The 25,819-nt window shown below is 44.2% G+C and overlaps 1 protein-coding gene across 9 annotated transcripts; it reads left to right on the top strand.

The window, feature by feature from the left end:
- Positions 1-859: 859 nt before the first annotated feature.
- LOC120895319 (serine/threonine-protein phosphatase 2A 56 kDa regulatory subunit epsilon isoform) lies at positions 860-25,115 on the top strand. Of its 9 annotated transcripts, none has more exons than XM_040298623.1 (9): positions 860-1,006; positions 15,692-15,709; positions 16,624-17,160; positions 17,240-17,439; positions 17,537-17,731; positions 17,811-18,001; positions 18,715-19,048; positions 19,128-19,357; positions 19,427-25,115. In XM_040298623.1, the coding sequence occupies exons 3-9, from the start codon at positions 17,022-17,024 to the stop codon at positions 19,800-19,802; spliced, it is 1,665 nt and encodes a 554-aa protein (XP_040154557.1). In that variant the 5' UTR covers positions 860-1,006; positions 15,692-15,709; positions 16,624-17,021; the 3' UTR covers positions 19,803-25,115. The 9 variants fall into 9 exon arrangements, with proteins under 9 accessions (XP_040154557.1, XP_040154521.1, XP_040154566.1 ...); XM_040298587.1 differs by having other exon boundaries at positions 15,692-15,770; XM_040298557.1 differs by lacking the exon at positions 860-1,006 and adding exons at positions 2,337-2,799; positions 15,413-15,545 and having other exon boundaries at positions 15,692-17,160.
- The last annotated feature ends 704 nt before the right edge of the window (positions 25,116-25,819 follow it).

The raw sequence follows: 25,819 nt of genomic DNA, 5'->3' as shown, positions 1-25,819 counted from the left end.
ATTTTCGTGCAATTTTGCAAGTAGGGGGTGGTTTTAGCCACCAAATTAATTATTTGATATGTTTCTAATGAATTGAACAGTTTTAAACCTTTTCAAATGGTATTTTACATTCGATCAATACGGAAATTATTTGGTATTTCACAATGGATGTGTCAAATCAGTACAATTTGCTCAAAGAACTGTCAAATTTTGAAAACCGCGTATCTCCGAATCCGCGTATAAGAGGTACCGTGTATCTCGGGGACCGCCTGTATTCGATTTTCCAGTCGTTTATCGATCTGTGGCGCTTTGGAGTTAGCTAAAAATTTTGCAACAATTGGTTCACATTCTATTGGTGTCAAAAGTATTCTTGTATTTTATAGAACCATATTGTATTTTTACATGATGTTGTGCAGCTTTAATATTTTTTAATTTAATTTAAATTCACATGTAATAATAGCTTCGGCCGTATTTTAGCTGCTTTTATATCTATCGTCCACTCTTTTTTCGTCTAATTTTGTTTCATTTTTATATATATTTTCAACTTTTGTTGTTGTTAATTTTCCCGTGAGCTTCATTTTCAATTTTTGCTCTATATTTTTTACGGTATCATTCCCCGCATAATTGCTCAAATCTTTTTTTTTTTTATTCAGGAGTAACGGTCCAAAAAGGTCGTATTGCTTAGCTCAAATCTTTGAACGAAACCAAAATGCGCTCCCAAACAAAATCTTATTTCTTCACCAAATGTGTGCAAATGGTCAACGATTCTTCTCCATCTGTGCTACAAACACCTTGATACGCAGTGGCATTTGACAGTTCGCTCGGTTCGTCGCGCACCAGTTCGCGCTGTGCAAAGGCACCCTAATGACTCACGCATTTTTCCTCTGTCCTCCGTTTTTTTCTGTGTGTAGTCGACGTCGGTTCGGAAGTACGCCATCGCGTCGCCCCATTGAAAAAGTGTCAGGGTTTTCGCGAACAGTGCACGGTTTGCGTGAAAGGATCGTGCGTGATTCTGCTGCACCCGAGTGTAAGGATTGGCTTCACGGATTTAGATTAAACCAGACGCACCAGCAGAACAGCACAGGACCGAACAAAAAAAAAGCAACGGCGTAGCTCCTCCTAAACCCCATGCGTGGGTATGCGTATATGTGTACATATGTATATATATATATATGTGTGTGTGTGTGCACGGAATGAAAAACGGCCTACTGCGCCTTGAGTGATGACGATGACGACGGCGACGACGGCCGCCGGAAATGTGTGAAGAAAAGTCGTGTTGCGCTAATTTGTGCCCCGCAGAGGTGAAAAAGGATGTTCCGCCATTGAGGTGTGCGCCTGGTAAGCGCCGTGCCAGTGAGAATTGCCGTGCGGGGTGGACGAACCTTATCGATTAGTCGAAAACGGCAGCACGCAGCAGCAGCAGAGGCAGAAGCACCGTTAATTAGTAACTTATGCCGTAGCATCTGTGTGTGCGGATGGATTTTTCTTTCGTGACTGCAACGGAGGGGGGTTACTTCTTTTGCTGGTTCTGCCATCGAACCCAGAACCGGTTTGCACAGATTTCACAGTCGAAAGCGAGCGAATCCGTCGCGTGAACCTGTCGACGGTGCAGAATTTTCCGCAGATGGGCATGATAAAAGGGCATGATGTTGCTGCTGGCTGGTGACGGTCGGTTTGGTGGGGGAGGGGGGTGGGAGCTCGCTGTTTCCGGAAACTGGTAGAAAAGAATTGTTCGTGAAAAAATACCTTCATAGGTGGTTGCTGAGCATAACTTGAAGGAGCGATGTGAAGTAGCGAGAGCAAAACGGAGCGATAGGCAGCGAAACAGAGAGGGAAGAGTGCAAAAAGACGTGAGCACAAGAATGAGTCAAGGAAGAAGGGCAACCGCACTGGTGCATGTGTGTGTGTGTGTATGCGTGAAGGTTCTCGTGCGCCATCTTTTTTTCTTGCTCTTTTTCTCTCGCTCTCTTTCTCACTCTCTCGCTCTTTCTCTCTTCCTAGCAGTTGAGTGGTTGGCCGGAGCAGTTCTGCTTCTTCTTCGCTCGTGTGTATCGTACTTATCCAATCGTTCACCATCACACACACACACACACCATCAGATGAAGAAGCAAACGGCAAATCTGGACCACACAAATGCAGGGTAGCCCATGTATAGGTAAAGTCAGCAGCAGAATGAATGAATCCTTTCTTACGGATAGTTTTAATTCCGAATGGTTTTCAAGCGAACTGCCGTTACCTTGACCAATGGTTACATTGCGTTTGCGAGCGTGCCTGAGGATGAAAAGAGTAGTTCGTTACTAGGAAAGCAGAACCGTAGTGTGTGAGTGTGTGTGTAAGGGCTATTCAAAGATCTTACGAAATCGGAGAAGAAGAAATTCGTTGTACCTGAATGTGCGTGTGTGTGAGTGGGTGAGCTCAAAATTGTATGCGAGAGCGCTCACACCAACGGAAGAGAAAGAGAGTGTGTGCGTGCGTGCGCCAGCGAGAGTGTGTGCGTGTATGGGTGTGTGTATCTGTGTGTGTGTGTGAATTGGTAAAGTAGCAAAGAGATGACGGCAAAGAAGGATTTGTGCCGGACGATCGACGTGCGATCAACGGTTGCCCAATAAATTCTAACCTCAAAACGGGCCGTGCGAAGAAGCGAACACAAACTAACGACCCAAGGATAACGACGCTTGCTGTGGTGGGTGAGAACGCTGGTGGATACATTGGCGAAGGATATTAAATGCCGGGACAGAAATCAAAAATATCAACCAAACCGAGCATCAGGTCATCCTCCGGCCCTCGTTGAAGCATGCTTCCAATTTCAAACAGGCAAAGGTGAGTTAGATTACACTGGTGTTATTGTACAGTGAGTGAATGAAAATGCACAAAAATATAGGCACAGTTGGCAAACTACCGTCATCAGCATAGTCGACAATTTGTCTCTCTCTCTCTCTCACTCTCGTAAGGCAAACGTTTGCCAAGCTGGTCGGGTAGCAAGTAACAGCATAGAAATTAGATAAAGCTCGTTAAGCTCAGCAAGAAGCGAGAGACACTTATGTGGCATGTCGAGTGCGCGGGCGGGCGGGTCCCTGACCGGGCCGGGGATGGTGGATATATAAATTTTCTTTTTACAGCAGAGAAAGCGCTTTGCGCCGTTCGTTGTGCGCATCACTTTGGCGAAGGGGCAGCAGTAACAGCGGCAGCCAGTCCGAAACGTGACGTTATGGGTCGTTAATTTTACTGTGTTTTTAATCCCACCTTTGTTGGTTCCTGCTGGCCGGTCGGTCGGTACCACAAGCCATCTCGGACTGGCGTCTTCAGGAGGCTTTCCATGCGGCACTGTTTTTTTCGCTATGAACACTGGAATATGGCCCTTCCTGATATTGTGTGAATGAAATTTGCCATAAAGTGTTGGGTTTGCGAAGAGGAGCAAATGTGTTTTGAATCTTTCTTATGGGCAATGCCAAATTAGTCCACTGGCAAGGGGGGGGGACCATAAAGGGAAAAGGCTCACCAGGAGGATGATCTCCTCAAGTTCATAATTAGACCGTAACTTTGGGGCATTGGATCCAATAAAAGATGCTAAACCCGCGCCTAACAATACACACCAACGGTTGGAGAAATCCCGGCATACTAAGAAACATAACCTCCCCGCGAAAGACGCACAACAATCGAGCAAACTGTGTAATGACTCCTCCCCCTCGTTCGGTGTGCACTTGTTGGTTGTTATTGTTTTCATTTGTCGGCGAGACACACCGTGTGCAATCCAGTGACAGGTGCCGCAGGGGGGTGGACATGTTGATGATGATGATGGTTAAGGTAGAAGAGAATCAGCACAATATCGACAACATATGTGCATATGCGCCCCATTCCATTCCATTCAACCGATTGTCGCCGTTCCCCGTCTGTTCTGTCGAATGGCCACAGAGGCATTCGTAAATTGATTGTGTGAATACCACACCCTGCTCTACTCGTGAAGCGCTTACAATGGCGAAACAGATAAATCAATGGGAAGAGGGTTGCCAGACGGAGGGGGAAGAAGAGGTGGAGCAGTGATCGCGAAAGCGCGCGCGCGTTCGACGTCTCGTGGTTCTTTTGGTGCTGCTACTGCTGCTCAATGACGCACGCAAATTGAATAAAACCGTTGATCGTTTGCAGTGCACTGCGGAAGGGAAGTGCCAAGGAGGATCGCAGCGGACGGCTTTGATTGGGTGGTTCGCCGGTGGGGACACACACAACACAACAAGTTAAACTGTTGTCTGGTGATTTCTTATTGATTTTTCCTTCAAAATACATTGCCTCCCAGTCGGTTGTGTTAATTGGGTAGAGGAAGTGTTCCGTTTCGATTGGCGGGCGGCTGTGCCCGAGTGAGTGAGATGCGCGATTGGGAGATTTAAACCAATTTGGTGCTACTAACAGCTATTTGTATTCGATATATCTAACCTCTCCTGTTCTTTCACTTGCTGCTGGTGTGCGGGCGGGTACGGGTGTGCTGCGTAGAGGTGGTGTGTGGTGTTATGTCCACACGCCGCTGCCCTTCGCCATTGCCGTCTGGGGGTACGCGAACACAGCAGCGCGCACACACCACCACCGTGTGCGTGTATGTGAGTGTACGTGTGTTTGTGTGGGCCTCCCCCCAAACGCACGAGAGTGTGTGACGAGCAGAGCTGTCAACAAAGCACTCACATCGTGACGGGTACGAAGCGAAGGTAGCAGATAAAAACACACGGCGGAATGTATCACCACCAACACACGACTACGGCCTAGCAGCAGCACTAGCAGCCGCTCGCACGCTCGTCTCCGTGTAGGAACGTGATTGCGTTGGGCCGAGTGAGTGGTGTATGGGGCCCCTGAGTGCCTTTCTCTTTCGCCGGAGCTCAATTCGCTCCGCCATTTTGATTTTTATTTACATATTATTTTTGAGCCGAGAAAGGCCCTGGGTTAGTGTGACCTGGTGCAGCCGTCGCGCGGGCCCTGCTGGCTTCTGTTTTTTGTCGCGCACCAAACTGTCCATTTTAATCGCGTCCAACGTTCCCGATGTCTCTTGCGTGCGCTGGAAATGAAGCGATTGCTGCTCAATCCGTTCAAAGTTGTGTATGTGTGTCACTGGCAGAACTCAGCAAACTGCTAAGAAAATCCTCCCTTTAACCACCTTCCACCACCCCCCCAACACCACCTTTTTCCTGGGCGCCCAAAACAGTGCCGTGCTAACTTCTTACACCCTTTTGGGATGTGTTATTATTATTGGGCTGCCTTGCGTTTACTCATACATACACACATATACACGCACAGACACACAGGCGCGCACACCTACGTGCTCTAGTATGCGTTCGTCGTTTGGCTCGATAATAGGATTTGCCGTTTGCTCGCCGTTTTGTGCGCTGAACAAAACCGGTCGTGTGACACAACTTGCTTTTGCTTGCACGGTCGCCGCATTTTCTCAATCGTTTCTTTTTGCTGATGGGGCTTACAATATAGTGTCCATTTGGGGTGAAAATAAAAGCCGCCGCCAGCCGAAGAAAAAGTGCATAGCAGTGAAAACAACGTACAAGCTCTCCTGCATGTGATGTGTGTGTGTGTGTGTGTGTGTGTGTGTGTGTGTGTGTGTGTGTGTGTGTGTGTGTGTGTGTTTATATATATGTATGATATGAGGTATCGGTTCGTTTTATCAGATTTTTGCATTGCCATTTGTTTGCACGGGATGGCCTTGTGTCTTACGACGGTAAGAGACGGGAGTTACCCGTGTACAGATGGTGGTGGACGTGGGCCACGACACTAATCACGGGTGTGTGTATGCTGCAGCACAACAACCCTCCGTTTGTGTCCTCTGACCGAAAAGTGAACAGAAGAAACAGGAAAAGGCAGCACCACCAGCAGCACACGGTGCGTCCTATTTCACTTAACAAGATTATCTGCAACCCTCGTATCGGTGGCGTTGGTGTCAAGGTATGGCAAGGAGGAGGTCATGCTAGTGAATGTAGTAATATAGTTACGTGCAACTTCTTCGCACCTCCCGGGATATCCGTATGATATGCATCCATCGGTGTCGGTACCACCGGGCAGCAGAAGACCACTAAGTTGAAGAAAAGTGTGACCCATCGTAAACGTAAGAAGTGCTGCCATTAGGGCATCGGAGTGGAAAATGTACCCAAGTGTGTTTGTGTGCGTGCGTTGAGACGTTGGGACGTAGTAGTAGTAGTAGTAGCAGTACTACTACTACTAGCACACTCCGCTGTGTGTTCGGTTGACTTCACCAGCACAGCATCAACACCCACTAACTCTACCTCAACCCCATCGACTAGTTCTTCGCACTCATCGTGTGTTTTTTTTTCATCCCACTCTTCTTCGTCCATGTTTCGTCCTTCTTAGTACGGCGAAAGGACAATTAGGTCGTCCGAGTAAAGCATAGAGGAAAAGGTCTGGTTCAGTGAATTCCGTGTGCTGTGCAGTGGGGTTGAGTGTGTAGTATGAGTGTGCAGCCGATTGCATTGGTCCGTTTCCTAGTAGTTGTTGCATTTGCTAACGGATGTGTGTTTGTTTGCGTGTGTTGTAAGGATACACGGCATCTTTTAGTTCACTCTTGAATTGGTTGGTTGCAAGTTTCCTGCTGTATTTTGCTGTACAACAAGGGGTTAAGATTTGCTACCAGGTGTTTCCCCGCGAGTCCAAGCAGGCTAGTAATTGTTGGATGGTAGCGAAGCTTTGCGAATTTATTTGCAAACGTCAGTGAAGATGGCATCTGTCAAATGATTGCGACCGTGATAGTGTGTGTTTGTGTGTGTGTTTATGTGCACGCGCGCGCGCGTGTGTGTGTGTGTTGTCACACAAATACGCAAACGCACACCAGCGCCCACCTTTCGTCCGCGGACTTTAGCCACACGGTCACACTCTCCGTCCGCCAATCAATAGATGAGCACTCTCCGGAAGGGGATGGGAGGGCAAGTGGGGGGAGAGCTAAGGGTGTCACAATGTCGTGAGATCCCACACTTTGACAGCTAGCGGAGTAATAGAAGGAAATGAAATGAACTCCACAACCACTATTGTTCTACTTGTTCCGTGTGTGTGTGTGTGTGTGTGTGTGTGTGTGTGTGTGTGTGTGTGTGTGTGTGTGTGTGTGTGTGTGTGTGTATGTGTGTGTGAGTGCGTGTATGATAATAAAGAAGAAGAAAAAACAAATAGAACGGATCCAACCCAATTTCCGGTTCAGCGAAGCTGCCTTTAAAAATCGTTTCGTTCTCACCATTTCTCTTAGTCACAAAGGGTAGTAGAATAGGTGAATGGGTTAGAGAGGTGAGTAGAAACCATCGAATCTCTAGAAATGGAACCACTACCGCACACCGTTCAAGGTCCTCCTACGCGCAAAGTGGTTCTTTAGATTCGCTTTGACAGCATGAGTAGGTTAGTGTGGTGCAAGGATCATTGTGCGCTCTCCGTTTCACTTCTGCTTCAATCTCAATGTACGACTAGCTCGCTTACCTCTTTCTCTCTACGGTATATGTTGTCTAGTTGAATGAAATAACCCGTTGAAGTAGATGCATTGAATTCTGTTCATAAGATCAGCTACGATAGGATTCAGCTTTCTTTCAGCTTTCATCATCAAGTCAAAGACTTGTATAAGAACGCTCTAGTCTATTCTTGCAGATAGAATTGCTAGAAAGGCGTGTGTTTCCAAACTATATTGATGAGTATATCAACAAAACAATGACAAGGATGCTCTGCAGTTAGGCCTTTTCAGAACTGGCGATGTGTTCAACAATGCCTTTCGTTATTTTATCCCGAGCTGCTGATTTTCTATCAACAGAGCGTGTCCGATAAGAACAACGGTGGTGTGGAAACGATCTGTAAAATGATGTTTTGACGGATTTGCATTACATAAGACGAGCTCCTCGCGTGTCTCTTGTATCACACAAAGCTGCAACACCCAGATACGTGACAGTGTTGTGACTAAACATTCCCACAAGCACGACAGTGGTATGTTTGTGATTATTTGTGTTACACTTCTTACCGGGAGAGTACTCCTAAGAGATAGCGTATCTCATCATGCGACCGATGTGTCATATGTAAACTGTCGAGAAGTACGGCCGCAGTCAGGTGTCTATTAATGCCATCTGCACACACACACACGACAATGATTGCATAGATGCAGGCATTGGCCTTAACGTGTAATTTTTGTTGTTTTTTTTTCATTTCCATTTTCTTTCCAATAAATGAATATTTCCGAGACTGAAAAGAACTAATATTTGCTATCGTGTATTGCTAGAGTTTGGTTTATTAACAGCCGACTTATCGGTTAGGCTTTGTTGTGAGCGTTGTTCTGGTATACGTTCTACCCTGTCTGATGTTGCGATTGTAGTTAAATAGTGTTGCAATCTTTGTTTTGCACGCCATAAGAATATAAGTCGAAATAATGAAACCCAATGTTCTGTTGACCTTTGCCACTTTTTATATAGGTCAGCTAAAACTGTCTTGAATGAAAACTATTTCCCATGCACACATATCATTCTAGGAACAAATGTTCCGCGTGATTTTGCTCACCGTTTTGTCGTTTTTCTTTGCGTTTGCTCCTCTTCCACTTCCTACGGCGTTCCATTTTTCTGTGACGAACACGAATGACGTAGTACAAACAGTAACTTCTGAGTGGTGCCTCCTTGTTATAAACAATGCAGATGAAAAGCAAATCGTTGAGTGCCTTCCCCACCCGCCCACCAGCACAGCGCAACTTCCGTTCTGAAGGTGTGCCATATGTTTATTCTAATTATGCCATACCTCCTCATTGTGAGTGTGTATGTAGTTGTTTTGAAGTAAAACAATGCTAAACTTGCTTGCCTTGTGCATCCTGCACCAACGTTGCAGGGGTGGTGGGCAGTGCCAGTTGCACACGAAGCGAGAAGGTGTAACAAAAGCGATACAAAACACACGTGTGGATGCAAATTAATTAGTTACCCCATAGGTTTTGTCACACTGGTGGTCATTCACGCGGAACGAGCATCGTCTCTAGCCTTTGCCACCATCCTCTGGTCCACAGAAATTGAAGTTTACCTGAGCTGTCGTTCCTTTACCACAATGGGTGAATTATTAGAACTTCTGTGGGATTTCTGTACTGTTTTGTTCAGCTGCGGGACAACTTCCTTGACCTTCTGCATCGTAGTCGAAGCGAGAAGCATTTGAAAGTATTTGACAAAAACAATTCTCACACATATGTCTGTAAACAACTAGCGTATAAAATACATACAGCTAGATTGATGAAAAGCAAAATATTGGAACGAAATATTCTTTCCAGATGTTTGTGCCTTTGCCAAACGTAATGCTCGCAACTGTAGGTTGAGTGTGGAAGATCCTCCGTTCCTACACCCCAGATATGGTATACGCCCGCTCCCCTGCAATGGTCGAGGCTAATAAGCGTGTCAACTACTAGCTACGGTCACGTAAAGTGTGGAGGTGGCATCGTGTGTTTGTTTGTAGAGTTGCCTCCATAGCCCACAGAATGGAGCTGCCACTTCTTTGGTAGGTGACACAGTTTGTTCGTTGAAGGGCAAAGGTGTGCGAGGAAAGGTTGTAGACAAAATGCACCTACGAGATAAACACAAACACACACATGTTAAAGGTTTCTTTTGCCATTGGAGACTTGCAGCAAGACGATACTTGCACAAGAGAATGGTCCATTCATCCAAATGCATGAAATATGAAATACGAATCCATACTGTAGGCAGTGGTCCCATTTTAGCGCTGTAAACTGCACGATAAATCTTGCCTATTACGTTTTTGTATCCAAAAATGATTCAATTTCTGCTCCTATCGCTCAAGACATTACTTGTAACTTGTGCTTCTGTGGCCAATTTGTGTGGCTAAACCAGTAGGAAACAAACACAAACAATGAACAAATGAAAACAAATAAATTAAAGTTCGACACAGCAACGTGAGGAGGGTCGGTCGTCAGCCGCAGCCTCTCGCAGCCAAGGGAAAATCTCCGTGGAAAACGATTATTTAATTCACCAACCCGTTCCATCCTCTCGTGATCCCACCGGAGGGAACACTGGCAACTGGAATGGGGAGGAAACACAACAGAGCATTATAAAATGCACAGAAATTGTTTACCATCGGGGACGTACACACACACACACACACTCCCCCTGGCGGAGGAAAGTTTCTCGAACGGCGGCGGCGAGGTTGTTATCGTGTGCAATTGACTCGCCGTTTCTCTGGGCTCTGGAGTGTGCGCCTGCAATCCGACCGAAATAAGTCAACACTTGAACTTTAGCCCGGATGGTGGTGCTGTGTTGCTGGCTGGAAGAACGGATGGCAATTATTTTAACGTTCCTGCCGTTTCTACGACCTCAAACACGGCTGCTGCTGCGTGCGCGGTCGGGTTAAGTTATCCAACGGGGCTGTTTTCTGCCGTTGGCCGCTTTTCCTCGGCAGTGAAGAGGAACTGAACTTAAGTGTAACAGGCACAAAATGTAAGTAGCCTGCATGGTTGTAGCGTTGCATTTTGCTCCTAACCATAAAAAGAAAATATAATAGATTCTGCCAACGACACTGCAATCACTGGAGCAATGTTTTTACTTCGCCCGTACAGTTTAACTACATTATTAGGTTATTGGGACAGGATTAAGGAAGTATTCACGTCTATCGTGGGAGTACCATGTAGATATGATAAGTCCGTAAAATCTAAACAGATCCATGAAAGCTTCCTCAAACAAATGCTGTAATTAGGAGTTGTTTAGGGCAATGCTTTGGGAAAGTGAACTAGACATGTTGTTATGAATCTTTAGTAACGTCTAATCATGTAACTTCTACAATAAGATGACATCGTTCATCAATCTGTTTGATGCGACAGTGGTATCACTCATAACTCAGTATGATGCGATTCTATTGAAATATCCAATGGGTGATCTACAAATAAACAAATCAATAAATATACCATATGGAACGCGGTCCCCGGTGTTCTATTGGATAGACGCGGCAAATCCTATAAGCCCCCATGTACGCGATCAACCACCGTCTTTTTGTTGCTGGCATTGTGCCCATCCATTTACGTAGTAAGCATAAGTCTTTGTAAGCTTGTATATTAGTTCTGCTTAGCGACTTCGCCTTTACGCCAACAAGAAGACACTAACGCGATATGCTTCACAAATCTTAACAATCCTGATAATGCCTAATGATCGTGTGCGGCGAAGTGGAGTTCAACCAGCTTGACAGCACAGTGATTGTGGAACATCATAGATGGGTAGAAAGCCTACAATCTATCTAATGGTTTATACCTTACACTCTGCACTTTTAACTTCTCGGTATGTTGATTGCGTGAGGAAAGACATCGGACAACCTAATTCATAAAACCAATATTGGGCCCCTTTCCGTTTCCGCCAGCCTCTCAGCTGTTTGCACCCGTCCTGTCAAAAGTGACGTTCAAATTTGGTGTTAAAAGACAGGCTATGAGACCACCTGGTCTATACATACACTGTGATTGTGGATTCCGCCACCTGATCTCTTTAATGCATCATGGGTTAAATGAAAACACGTCCTTGTTTTGACATTTTTCGAGCAGGTACTCGAATCTTATTCTGGCTTAGAGGCTGAAATAATCTAGACTGAAAATCGCAGGCTAATTTTGTGTGTGGTTTTGTATGGAGTGTTGACATGATTTCAGCCGTCAACTGTCAAAATCCACATAAAAAAGCTGACTAGAATCGTAAAGGCCCCATTTTCAATCAAAGGCTCAGACTACAGTAGTTAGATAATTGATTACCTTAGTTTGAGTGCTATTACAGCATTATAATGATCTCGATTCACTTCAGATATCACATAAACTGATCGAATGTTAAATTATTAAAATTACCTTTATTTTCGATTTAAAGACAAAACTTAATACGTCTGTCGCGAGTCAAACCAACAGTTGTTCTTTAGCATTGTTCGTCGTCTGCTCATGGTCACGCTGCTGTGCGTTATGTTATCCTTTGGCTTGTTTGGTTGCTTTTAACTTCTTCTTCACTCGCTCTATACTGCTACTTCTTCTCTCCTATCCTTCGGATCCGCATCTCGGTCTGTGTTATTTTTGTAACGTAGGTTCATTTATATTTAGCAGCATATCTCTCTGCGCTGGTGTTTGTTGTTGACCCGCACGGTCGCCAGACATTTGGTGATGTTGTATGGTGCCTTCTCTTGCCTAGAGAAGGGCTTTTGAATGTGTTTTTTTTTTACTAACGGCAATTAGCGTTGGGGTTTACTGAAGACGGATTCTGTTGTGCGTATGCATATTCAAATAATATGTGTTTGGGCGCCCGAGCAATCGTCACTAACACCACCGTGCCACGCCGAAGGGTGTGTGTGGCATTAGATGATAAATTTCAGGTCGGTCGGGGAGAGAATTCTGTCTGATACCCACTGCATATGGTGACACTGGGCCAGGGTCGTTTGTATCGTATCGAGCATGATCGCGATCATTGCAGCAGCTTGCTTCCCCGCAGCTTGGGTTTTTGTGTGATTTTTAAATTTCCTTTGGCCTGTCTTAGGCAAGAGTAGTAGTTACATGTATATGTTGTGTAAGTTCATGGCCGGTCGTGCGGGGGCGATCGGACAGCGCTGTCTATTGATGTGAGCACACTTACACCTCCCGTGGGGCGTACTCACGCACACGTGATCATGCTCGTAATGGAACGGAGCGGTTGCCACAACAGTGCAGGGAAGAGTGCGTTAATTAATATTGATTTTCTCGCCCTTTTATCCCCATTTTCCCCACAGGCAGGTCCATGTGAATCACATCTTTTCGTATCAAATCGCGAGATAAACGTCGTCGTGTGTTGCAAAGAACAATGAACGTCTAATTTGGAAATAGTTCCGAGCCTGGTGGAGCGGAGGAGCGGTCGCATTCGATGTCCAACACAGCATAGCTCCAAACAAATTGCTTTACCGCACGCACTCACTCGCTCGCCAAATGTACGCATGAGAATCACATTGAGCATTTATCGATGATGATGATGATGGGTTCGCTGCTGCTGTTGATTATTTGACGGCATAGCGCGTTGATTGATGTAAATGCAAATTTAGTGTACTATTCTTCCCACCCCCTCGCCCTCTTTCTCTAATGCATTGTTGTGGTACCGTGAGCACACTCGCCCCCCGTAGCAGGTACAGGGGCCTCGTTAATGGAAGAATTTCGGAAAGCAGATCGCCGCTTCCTATCGCTTGCGAATTCCAAACGCTGGCAAAGGTCGAGTTTTGGTGGAAATGATGGGGGTGGGCAGTGGGTGGATGGCGGTTCATATGAGGAGAAGGCACGAGCAAAAAGGGCGGCTGGCTGTAGAACAACGCGTGTGCTATTTTGTGTTCGACTTATTTTTAGCTCGTAAAAGTGCTTGTGTTTTGTCAATAGTTTTGTTAGTGTTCGTTCCATTGTGTGTATCACCGGCGGGTTTGCATGTGAGCCGGAATATTTCTTCGCAGATATGTGGGTTATTCGGAGGCAGTGTTTAGTACATTCTTCACAATACTTTATATAATTTAATCAAGCTAGTTGTTTATGAAAATTGTAAAAACTTTGCCTTGAATTGGCAAGCAAAACACATTTAAAAACAATATAAAACTGAATTGCATTTTATATTTAGACTATTTCGTTGACTGTCTTGCGTAACGACTTACCGCGATCATGCCGGTTTTACACTGCCTCCGCAAGATTTATTGTACTGCTTGCACACATCTTGTTGCACATTGTTCTTTTTTTTGCAATGTGTACGCTCCCAGATGGGAATCAATCCCGTGTACGACCTTGTACAAACTGTCGCATCCTTTAAGTGGACCAAACGCCTTAAAAAAGTCCCAATATTTTGCCCTCCACAACTGCATTATGGGCAAATCATCATTTATCTTTGATGGAAATTCAACGTAAATACTAATGGCCATTGAATGCTGGTGCGACGTAAAAACGTAAAATCAGCTGGTTCGAAACTTGTGCAATGTGCGTATAGTATTTGTTTCTGTCCTTATTCTACTCCAGAAGAGAAGGACAGATGGCAAAAAATACACACATTCCATGAGAACGTTGGTTACTGAAAGGAAAAGTACGCAAAGAAAGAGAGAGAGAGAGACTGTGTGTGTGTGCGAGTAAACGATGAGAAGCCACGAAAGAAGAGATGAGAAAAGAGATGCGCTTTTCTTTTACAACATGATTCTGCGCCCGGTCGGCTTCGAAAGTCCTTTGGTGTTGTCAGTTCATACGTTACCGATGACATTTTAACTTTCTTTGCCATTCCTATCAGCTATATAGGGGTGTACACCGCAAAGATGATCCCCAACCGTGCACGTTGGTGTTCTTAGTGTTCCCGATGCATCTGCGCAGATTTCACGCAAGGAAGGTGCGCTCTCATATGAGGTCGCTAATTGTTGTTGAGCAGCTGAGTGGTGATAGGAATTGCACCTACATCTGCCACTTGCTATTATTATGTAAGGTTAGAACAACAACCGATTGTTTTACCGATTGTTGTATCACAAGGGAAGTGTCTCTGCTCTCAAGGGCTTTTTAAGCTGTGTATGTACCCGGTTTTGACACCTTCTCTTACAATTGTGAAACCTCTTCTCCGCTATCTTGACGCGGACTTTTTCACAGCTGCTTCTTCTTGTACAATTCACACGTTCTCTCCCCGCTGCCATGCCCCGCAAACGAGGAAGATAATACTACCGTCACCCTCTACCCGTCTATCTGTCCCGGCACAGTGTCAGTGTCTAGTGTCAGCTCTGGATCGGTAGCAACAGCATTTGCAGTGCTGATAAGGCTGCAGAAAAAAATCAATAACAAACAAATAGGAGCAGACCAGGAAGGGAGAACAGAGTAGCCATTCCCCTGCCTTGTGCAAGTGTGTGTGTGTGTGCGACGTGTATGTTACCCTTCCAAATACGCGCAGCAGCACATCACCTACCTCCGATAAGGCTTGGTGTGCCTAGGAATGGTGGAATTTTGCTGACTGGCTGGCTACCCTTATCATGGGGAGTACCGTGTGCCGCCCCAACCGAAGCGGCCGCGAGGGTAAAATAAAGACAACGGACCATAGGTGTGTTGTATCTGCTATATTGTATGTTTATCAGCACCGGGCACAGAGGACTTATCATGCGTTCCTCGTTTATTGCTAAGTTTAATGAAAAATTCCATCAAGTGGCGCCGCTACTCTTCTGCCAGTTTGCCGCTGTTGTGTGGCAAAACAAACAGAACGAACAAAAAGGTGCAAAACTAATTAAAACCAGCTGCAGACTAAAGGGCAGACAGTAGCGTTAATAGAATACAATGTTTTTGAATGAAGAATCGTAGAAATAATGTGTACAATTGGGTTGCATTGTGGTTTGTCTTCTTAATCTAGCGCTTAGCTAGCCTGGTTTTGTTGGCATAATTACCGAATAACAATTAAGCATGCAAAGAGTGGTTCTGTTAACTAATTACAATGTTTTTTTTTTGTCATTACAGATTTGAAACGCGCACCCCACATCTCGATACATTTAATAAGTCCGGTCCATTGAAAACACCTTTGAATCCACCAAAGCATTTTGACCGGCATACAACGATTCATGTGCAATGGAAATGAACGAGGAACTATTTTGTTGGTGAAAAATTAAATCGTAGAAAATGCCCCACAGACATGCAAATCCCGCAAAAGACTATCATCGAGCGAAGTTTAAATAGTTGATTTATTTCCTCACGAGCCTGTGGTTACGAATGTGTTTCGTTTTTCTTCTCTTTTTGCAGTGCAACGTGCAGTTAAAGGTGATAACGGGGTATGAAAATGAATGCAGCAATCGTTGCAGTTTGAAGTGAAATAAATAAAGTAAGAAACAACACACAGTGATCGAGCGTGTGTGTGTGTCTCTCTCTCTGTGTGTGATTGCGCGCTTGAGTGAGTGTCTGTGTGTGTGTGTGTGTGTGGGGGAGGGTTTGTGTGTGAATCCGCGTACTGGATCGCCTCACTGCAATAATAGGAAAAGCAAAGCCTCTGCTCTGTTTATAATATTAGTGGATAGTTTAGTAGTGTAACGAGTGGCACCATCCCCAGTCAGACGCGAGAAAAAGTGTAGCTGGATCGTTTTCTTTTTCTTCTATTAATTTTCACCCCGCGCCTTGCATAACGAAGGGCCATATTATGAAAAGTAAAACTATGATTTAATCAGCGTGTTGCGAGTTGCAAGATTTGACCGACGAGTGTCCCTAGTGTATTAGTAGGTATGATTTTGTGTTAACGCGTTGTCGCATAAAAGCGCCGACAAAGCGACGGAGATCGTAACAGCACGCGGGCTGAAAGGGAAATCATACAACAAGTGGCAAGTGTGTGAAAACCATTGATATATGTAGGTGTTTCCTGTGGAAAAAAATACGACACGAAAAAAACGGTGTGTAACTCGCCAAGCCCGACGCAGCATTCATTTCCTCGTCACATCCTCCTAATCGCAAGCGAGGAGATCGATACGCCGTGTCGCTCGCCCTGCGCCCTGTTGGAGTGTGTATGTGTGTATCGAAGTCAATCGAAGAAGCCTTGGGCAGCCTTAGCATCATTGTTGCATCCGTCAGCTAATGTGCGAGTCGCGAGTCGGTGTTGTAGTGAGGCAACCGTGCATAATCACAGCGGTGATGATAAGTCTGTTCTAACCTGATCGATCTGCATCTGCCGTTTCTTTCGATGACAGTTGTTCGCTGAAAGGTTTCGCCATCAAAGCCCGGAAAGTGTTAGACCGCGTGTACAGTGAAGACGAAACGGGAAGCGCATATCTCACTAGCGTGTATGTCGTGAAAGTGAACCCAACCGAAGAAAGGCCCAGTGTGTAATACTCGGTGTCGTGGAGAATCTGCTCGGGAGCTACCACATACAGAAAAGGCACTGTCTTCATCGACACAATAAAGATCCATCCCTTCACACGCAGCAGAGACCAGTCTTTCTGTGGCAGATTTTGTTGTGCCCAGAAAGCGAGACAAAAGCGCGAATAAGGCAGGAGAAGCAACTAGAGCGAGGGCCAGCCTCACTAGTACTATACATACACCAGATTGAAACAGAAAGGGCACAAAACTGCATCCTGCCGATCAAACCATGTCGTCTGGAACGTTCGTAGATCGAATCGATCCGTTCGCCAAACGTTCGCTCAAGAAGAAAAGCAAAAAATCTCAGGGCTCATCGCGGTACAGGAATTCACAGGATGTGGAGCTGCAACAGTTACCCCCACTCAAAGGTAGGCACTGGAAAAAACCTTCCCCCATGTTTGAATCATGCACATTCATGCGTTGCGTTGCTCTTATCCTTCTTTTCAGTTGATTGTTCCAGCTTAGAACAGGAGGAGCTGTTCATTCGCAAGCTACGACAATGCTGCGTGTCGTTCGATTTTATGGATCCCCTCTCGGACCTGAAGGGAAAGGAAATCAAGCGAGCAGCCCTAAACGATCTTTCAGCCTACATCACACACGGCCGTGGCGTACTGACGGAAAATGTCTATCCGGAGATTATCAAAATGGTAACTAAAAGGACCCCGGGATGCGTCCCCGGTGCGTGACCAGAATGGAATCATTAACATGGATTTTACGCTGTATCCGTTTTTTTTTTCGTTACAGATATCGGTAAATTTATTTCGTACCCTGCCGCCCAGCGAAAATCCTGACTTTGATCCGGAGGAGGACGATCCCACCTTAGAAGCTTCCTGGCCCCATCTGCAGCTAGTGTACGAAGTATTTCTTCGGTTTCTCGAATCAGCCGACTTCCAAGCGACGTTCGGAAAGAAAGTGATCGACCAGAAGTTTGTACTACAGGTCAGTAGGTCGCCAAATCGCGACGAGGCACTAAGAGCACAGGCGTCAAAGCAATTAGCTCAAATTTCGATTTTTTCAGCTATTGGAACTGTTCGATTCCGAAGATCCGAGAGAGCGTGACTTTCTAAAAACTGTGCTGCATCGTATATATGGAAAATTTCTAGGATTACGTGCGTTTATTCGTAAGCAAATTAATAATATATTCCTACGTTTTATATACGAAACGGAACATTTCAATGGCGTCGGCGAGTTGCTGGAAATTTTGGGAAGGTAAGAAAACTAAAATTAAGGCAGCTAGCTAAAACTGTGAACATAGAAGGTGCTATAGAAAACAAAAATTAGATTCCAAAACTCCTTCACGCTTAATCTGCAAACATTTATCGACGAAAGTCCATCTGACAGCGGCTTCTTTCGTGTACGTATACACACACGCACACCCATAGGAATGCGAATGAGTGGTGGAACACTTGCTATCGTCCACTCCCGGCACAATGAGAGGAGAGCGTTCACGTTTCGTTAACGCAACGGGAATGTTCATCTGACACGCACAGCTCACTCTCCTCCGGCAGGTTCATTCATTGTGTAAGTGTCGCTCAATAAGCGGCAGTACACTTCTTCAGGCGTCTTTCGCGCATGTGTGGAAATGAAGCAAAAATTGATTCATAAAATAAATACATACGAAAAGTACGCGCGTCAGTATTCCATGGGAAAAGGAGTTAAATAAGATAAAACGAGCAGCTTCTACTGCCACCATCCTGTGCTCCTGTTGCGCTGTACGATGTTTCTTTTTCCCAATTTATCGGTGTAAACTTAATCTAATGATATTAGATACTATACAGTCATGCAGCAAGAGTATGTTGTTAGAATGATTTTTTAATCTTTTGCACCCTTCGATGTTTCTAGTTTGATGAATTTAATCGTACAAAATCACATTATCTCTAATTCTAATGGTTGTAACAATCGGTGTCCTTTACATCTTGCAGCATAATCAATGGATTCGCTCTGCCGTTGAAGGCGGAACACAAGCAGTTTCTGGTGAAGGTTCTGTTGCCATTACACAAGGTGAAAGTGCTGTCCCTCTACCATGCCCAGCTCGCTTACTGCGTGGTGCAGTTCCTCGAGAAGGACGCCTCGTTGACGGAACCGGTCGTGCGGGGTTTACTAAAATTCTGGCCAAAGACGTGCTCGCAGAAGGAGGTGATGTTTCTTGGCGAAATCGAAGAAATATTGGACGTGATCGAGCCACCGCAGTTCGTTAAAATACAGGAACCGCTGTTTCGACAGATCGCCAAGTGCGTGTCCAGTCCACACTTTCAGGTAAGCAGAAACTAAGAGTTGATAGCACACGAAGCATCCTGCAGTGCTGGAAACGGTTAAAATGAATTGCACGTTTTAGGTCGCCGAGCGAGCACTCTACTTCTGGAATAACGAGTACGCAATGTCATTGATCGAGGACAACAATGCCGTTATAATGCCAATTATGTTCCCGGCACTCTACCGGATCAGCAAAGAACACTGGAACCAGACAATCGTTGCTCTAGTGTACAATGTGCTGAAAACATTCATGGAAATGAACTCGAAGTTGTTTGACGAGCTAACAGCCAGCTACAAAGCAGAGCGGCAAAAGTAAGCACCTACCACGCTAGAATGTAATTCGCTCACCAACTAACTAACCCTTCCCTTCCAACTCACCAGAGAGAAGCGGCGAGAGCGGGAGCGGGAAGAGCTGTGGAAGCGACTGAACGAGCTGGAAATATCGTCCCGTGCGCCAAACAAGGATCAAAATCTGCTCACCAATCAATCGGCAGGGGGACTAATACAGGACGCCAATTCGCTCGGCGCTGGCGGCGCGCAACTAAATCCAAACCAGCTTTCATCGCCCACCGCTACATCCACATCATCCTCGTCGCCCTCGTCGGCAAACTCGACTGGCAATAACAATAATAGCACCGCCTCCGGCATCGGAACCGCCCAGCCTCCGGGATCGTCCGGTGCCGGGTCGGCGCTTTCCGCCGCCGCATCTCAGCAGAATGCTTCGGCGGTCGATGCGGCTGCCGCATTAAACAAGTGATGTACTGAATAATATTTTTTCTAAAGTCGCTTTCTTCTTCACAGAGAAGGAGCAAACCATGCGTAACATGCTACATACCTACATAAACCCACGCCCCCACATCCATCCTCACAAACCACTAGTGTACACACATCAACACACACACATACACACTGACACGAACATGCTAAACAATGCGCTCGCATACATATACACAAATGCATTATATGATAGGGTTCACTCAAAGTGTAATGACATCTTTGTCACCACCATGCGGGATGCAGGAGGTTTGTTAGGCGATCCTTCAACCGAAAGCGTTTGGTACATGGAAACGTGATCTATCGTCCCCACACCACTTACGCCTGCATGTCCTTTTCGCTGTAGGAAAAGTCGACTAAATAATGATTGTTAATATATATACGCTTGGGGGAGGAGAAGGTAAAGGAGTGGGCGGCGTGAAGTGTTACAATTGAGAAAAAAAAATAGTACTGCAGATAGTATATCTTTGAGCAAGTGTCGTTTGTATGTGAATTGAACAGCAGAGCAGTAACTGGCTAATTACGTATGAAGTAGATTACAACAAAAGCATTGAAATAATGTCTGTCTGCGGCAAAGATTTGGATTGCGCAAAGCGAATTTGAAGCTTACTGTCAAGATTACTCTGTTCGCTTCGATCAAATGTCCTAAAAGGAGCGTCTCACCATCATCCGTAGAGGGTATGTGCAGCATTTTGTATGTTTTGAAGCAAGCAGTTGACGGCATGTTCAACAACACAGCGCATACATGCTTATTTGTGAGTGCCTGTGGATATCTCTATGCGAGGATTTTGTTTTCTCACGCCTCTATCTGCCTGTAAACTACTTATTGTGTTGGTATAACAAGACATTAAAGAACTCTAACAGCATGCGTGATGGAAATATGTTACGTACATATCTCGACAGCAAAAGGGTACTCGATAATACGATGAATTGTGAAAGATAGGTTATTAATAGTTTGTTGTTTTTTTTATATATATTATACCACACATCCACGCATCGTTAACGGGAATTATTTTTTTCTTTTACGAATTTCTCTTTAAAAAACTTGTCCATGGTTATGACGGCGTTGTTAATGCCAAAAAGTATCAGCACATGACGCTGAGAAACAAAACAAAAACACAAACGTGTGTCGGCATCAGACTGTTTTCGTCCTTAATAGCTTTTTCATCCAGTGTGAACATTCGCCTTTTTTAAAGTTACCGCTTAAATACTGGTAATTGTGGCGCAAACTTCAATCCAAGAAAGAGCACACATACAGCCAAAATATGTGTTACATTTTGTTTTATCGAACCATGCATGGCTCCATGATCGTCTCCGGGTTTATAGCGACACGGCAAACGCAACCATCATAAGAAGGGGAAGGACGGTTTATGCGTTCATATGCGAAAATAGACAATGAACTAAGGACGTACTGAGCGTGACTTCTCAAAGATATAATGCATTCACCACTACACACACTCACACTCACATACACATACACTACCTACCATTCATCTCACATTGTGGCACTTAAGAAAGAGATACACTAGCATAACAATATCATCTAATGCGTGCAGGTATCATCGCTTTGGCGGCGACGGCAGCAGCAGTCGAATAGGCATTAGAAAGCGGTAGTGGTTACGGTGGGCGAGTAAAAGGGGTAAAAAGAAGCGCGAAATAATTCAATCCAAGGTAAATAAAAACAGAAACAGAAAACTAATACTTCAGGAAAGCGGGCGATCCAGTGCACGATCGCCAGTGAATCGATCAGGTTCAGTAAAACGAGAGGATAAATTTAAAGAAGAAATTAAACAAAACAAAAAACACAAACCCGATACCGTTTCCCATCATCATCATCATCATCCCCTCTTGTACCCTTTTCACTTTGATAAGCAAACACAAGGCCCACATACAACAAACACACACACACACATACACAAACACACTTATATATAATAAACACCTAACAGAGAAGATAGAAAAAGGAAACAATATTACTGGAAAAAGGCATGCTTAATATTGTAGATTTATTAACAGTACTAAAATGGAGTAAAAAATACGAGAAGAAGTTTGAGGCAAATGATGATATGCGTCAAACATACATAGAATCATACACACACAAACACACAAAACAAAACATTCACACACATGCATATATACACTAATAGGGTGAAAAGCGCGAAGGGCAACACGTGCAACATAGTAGAAAAAAAAAACTAAACAAGCAAAATCCCAAATGCTGCAGTAAACACGTCTAATTAATGAGTAATGTAAAAGAAAAAAAGGAAAAGAAAACCCATCATCTTGAATATAAATGTAATCACGATGATGATTATAACAAAGCGAATCAATGCAGAAAAAAATATAGCCGATCTATAGAAGAGAAGAAAAACAAATTGCACGATAAAGGAGCAAAAGGAGGTAGATATGTTGTGAAGAGCTGCAATGCGTGAATTAAAACACACGCATTCTCGTGCATTGAAAAACATTGTGCGCGCATTGCTAAAAAAAACAAGATGTATTTGTTGTAGTTATATGAAAAATTATAATATTAATTACTATTACAACCGCGGAGGAGACAAGAAAACGAAGCAAAAATATACACAGAATAAGGAAAAGGATGATGAAAACATCCCTATATTATGCTCCGCTGCTGGTGGTGTGTATTTGTGAACAGAACCCAAGACCAGGACACTAAAGAGCACCAAACCTCCCCTCCCCCCCACACCCCAACCCCACCCCCTACACACGCGCGCTATAATATGGCAGGAGAACTAACCGAAATCCGCGTAGCCAAATCTGCGGGCTTTGCATGGTCAAACGCGCATTAGGACGAGCAGTTCTGTAGCCGAACACACTGTGTATGTACGATAGAGAAGTAGAGAAGGAAGGAAGGTAGGTGTGATTTTCGCTGTTTTGTTTACACATTTGCATGAGTTTAAACCGAGTAAAACTTTACTCCCACTGGGGAAAGCGAGCGGTGAGGGGTAGAGAGCGTTCGTTCAAGAAGCTGCTTTTTCGTAAGGATCGAGCGATCGAAGGAGGTGGAAAACTCTATTAGCACCGGGAGTGTTGCTCTTCCTCTGTCGTTCCTGCGAACAGGACGGCGGCGGGGATGGCATCGGTGCGCGATTGGAGGGGGCCTCCTCACGCGCGTGTGTCCAACTGTGTGTGGTCGTGTTTTTTCAATGGTGAATGGTTAGATAACTAAAAAACAAAAAAGAAACAATGTTTCTCATCCAACCCCCTTGAACCGTTGTTGTTAACCGTTCTTTAGCAATGGGGAGGAGGGGGGATGTAGTCGAAGTAGAAGCAACAAAATCCCCTTTATCCATAGGCACCCTCACTCACCCGCACATGCAGTGCTGCTGTGTACACGTTATAAATAAACAAGCGATAGCGAAATAACAAACAAAAACAAAATTATCGACAGAAGATCACTTTATCAGAAAACAGAATGATATACGCGCGGACACACTCACATACATTACCATTAAAAAAAAAAGCTAAAATTCACCCACACGGCAACTGTGGACAAAAAGTACTAAAAAATATCAGACATCAGATTTAGACGTGGCCAACATATTATACTAACACGATTATAACATAAGTGCCGTATCGTGTCGCATTGAAAAAAAAAAAGGACGAGGAGGATGATCGAGATTTAACTGAAAAGTAACAAATAGCAGCGCAGCAACAAAAAAAAGAAGAAGAAGAAGATTCCTTTGTATGGTAACAATAATCGTATTCTAATGATTCTTTTCCGCATTTCGAAAAGCGGATGGAGTTGAAAGAAAGTAAACATGAAACGAACGACAGCTCTGTTGCGTATGTTACAGATTAATGATCGGTTTTCCTCATCCTGTTACATTGGAAATTGTGTTGACCTTCTTTGAAATTTCTACGATAATTTTATTCGTCCTTACCGGCTTGCTTTCGGTACTCTCAACCTCCTTGACTGCTAAGCGTCTGGCAGACTTCGGCTTCGGCTAAGTAAAATGTTCATTTCCTAGCGCGTGTATGGCGACATCTATCTGTCGGGAGAATAAAAATTGCTGCCTTCTGTCACCCACCAAAAAAACTGTAAATGATTTGTCTGAATCTGTGTCTGTGCATATTTATAGCTTGTTTCGTCGAAACATTTGCTTGCGGAAGCTAATAGAGATAATTCCCGTGGGCGCTCCAAAGGCAGCATTACGTGTTGGAAAGTGGCTTTACTAATCCTTTAAAAGTTTTTTTTTTGTTTCTAATTTTAGTCACAGCAAGCAGCATCAAGTCCATTCTTTGCAAAGGGATTATATTTTTTTTTCCTTCGATAAATCGTAGATATATGCCTATACATACGCACGTGATTATGAATAGGTCGTAATCGTGTCCTTGAGCGAATAATTCTTTGGTCCTTGGAACACATGAACCAACCCACACATGATTGAATTTCGTTACGTGTAATCCGTAAAAGTTAGTACATTAAAGCCAGGTGGTCAGATCAGCAGAGTTCGGTATGAACGAATTATAACAAATCATTATAGACACACAAACACACACACACACACGCTCACACTCACACACATACACCACAGCCCTGCTAACAGCGTTAAACATATTATGATTAGCGGCAAATGATAAACAACTAAAACGTGATACTAAAGAACACTCACCGCTCACCCCGCGAGAGCAAAGCAAATTCCAAGCAAAAATCACACCCTCCCATAGGAATCACATTTAAAGAGCATAAACAGTACTCCCCCTAAACAAAAAAAAAACGAGAAGAAATAAACAACAACAACAAAGAAATGTGAAAGAGAAAAGGAAGCTATAAGTACCGAGAATAGTAGACAAAAGAAAACAAAACAAAAACACGCAAATGTGTCAGCGATATAATGGCGTGTGTAGAACGAACGAGACGCCATGTGCTGTTAAACTAAAGTGTCCCCGTACACACGTGTAGAGAATCGCAATGGAAAAAAGCTTGAAAAACAAAAGTGTTAGTAGGTGTAAAATGAAAAAAAAAGAAGCAAATGAAAGAAGAACACATGTCGTGTGTAAGATCGACAAAAAAGCAGAAGAAGAAGCAGAAGGTAAAAAGGGGCAGATAGAAAAGCAGAAAGAGAAAGAGAGAGAAAGGTGGAGCAACATAACGATAGAGAGAGAGAAAGAGAGAGAGAGAGAAGTGGCAAGCAAAAGTTGTCTGTTATCAGCAGCAGCTGCTAATAATTACTCTACAATATTGTATTCAACTAAAGGAAGCAATGGAAAACAAAACAAACAGATGGATAGATGCATCAATAAAACAAAATGTGACGTTCAAAAACGAAAACCACAATGTCCAAGGTGGCGGAAGATTCCTACTTGTGTTCGATTTCGGGCGCTATTTTGCTTGACTGTTTGTTGTATCTTCGACGATTTTCGCGCAGAACACGGCTAAAATAACTTTATTTGTATGTTATGGTTTTCCTCCATCATAAGGCCACTTTAAATCGGATGTTCTGTTTTTTTTTCTTTATTTTTCTCTTCTTCGCGGTAGGGCACATTCCGTTGTGGAAAATTTAGTGGATGTGGATGTTCCTCTCCACCAGTAGCCCATTACAAACTTCAGTTGCTTTAGCTATCACTCTGGTGTGATTGCAAAAGAGGGTGAGGTGGCATGATGACAAAAAAACACCTTTCCCTATGGCGACTATGTTATGTACACGCAAGATTATAAGCACAATCCTTCGACGTAAAGCCCTTCGTACCTAATACTACGCTTGCTGTAAATATGGAAAAGTTGATGTAAGAATTGTTGTATTCATAGAACCCCATAGACTGCATAAGTAGGCGGCGGCAAATCATACTTAGTTTAAAATTTTTACTAACCCATTTCGGCACAGGTAAGGGCGGACAAGTGGTCTGAAACAAGGTTTGGAACAGATTATGTTTGCAATACTGCGAATACGGTGGAATTCTGCGATAAATTATTCCAAGTGAAATAATAAACAGAGCACCTCGAAGAGGAATCTTAGTTCATGTAAGTAATCGCTA

The sequence above is a fragment of the Anopheles arabiensis genome, chromosome 2 (genome assembly GCF_016920715.1).
Source record: "Anopheles arabiensis isolate DONGOLA chromosome 2, AaraD3, whole genome shotgun sequence".
Lineage (NCBI taxonomy): Eukaryota > Metazoa > Arthropoda > Insecta > Diptera > Culicidae > Anopheles > Anopheles arabiensis.
The sequence above is the reverse complement of the archived record's forward strand: the minus strand, read 5'-3'. Positions and strand labels throughout refer to the sequence as shown.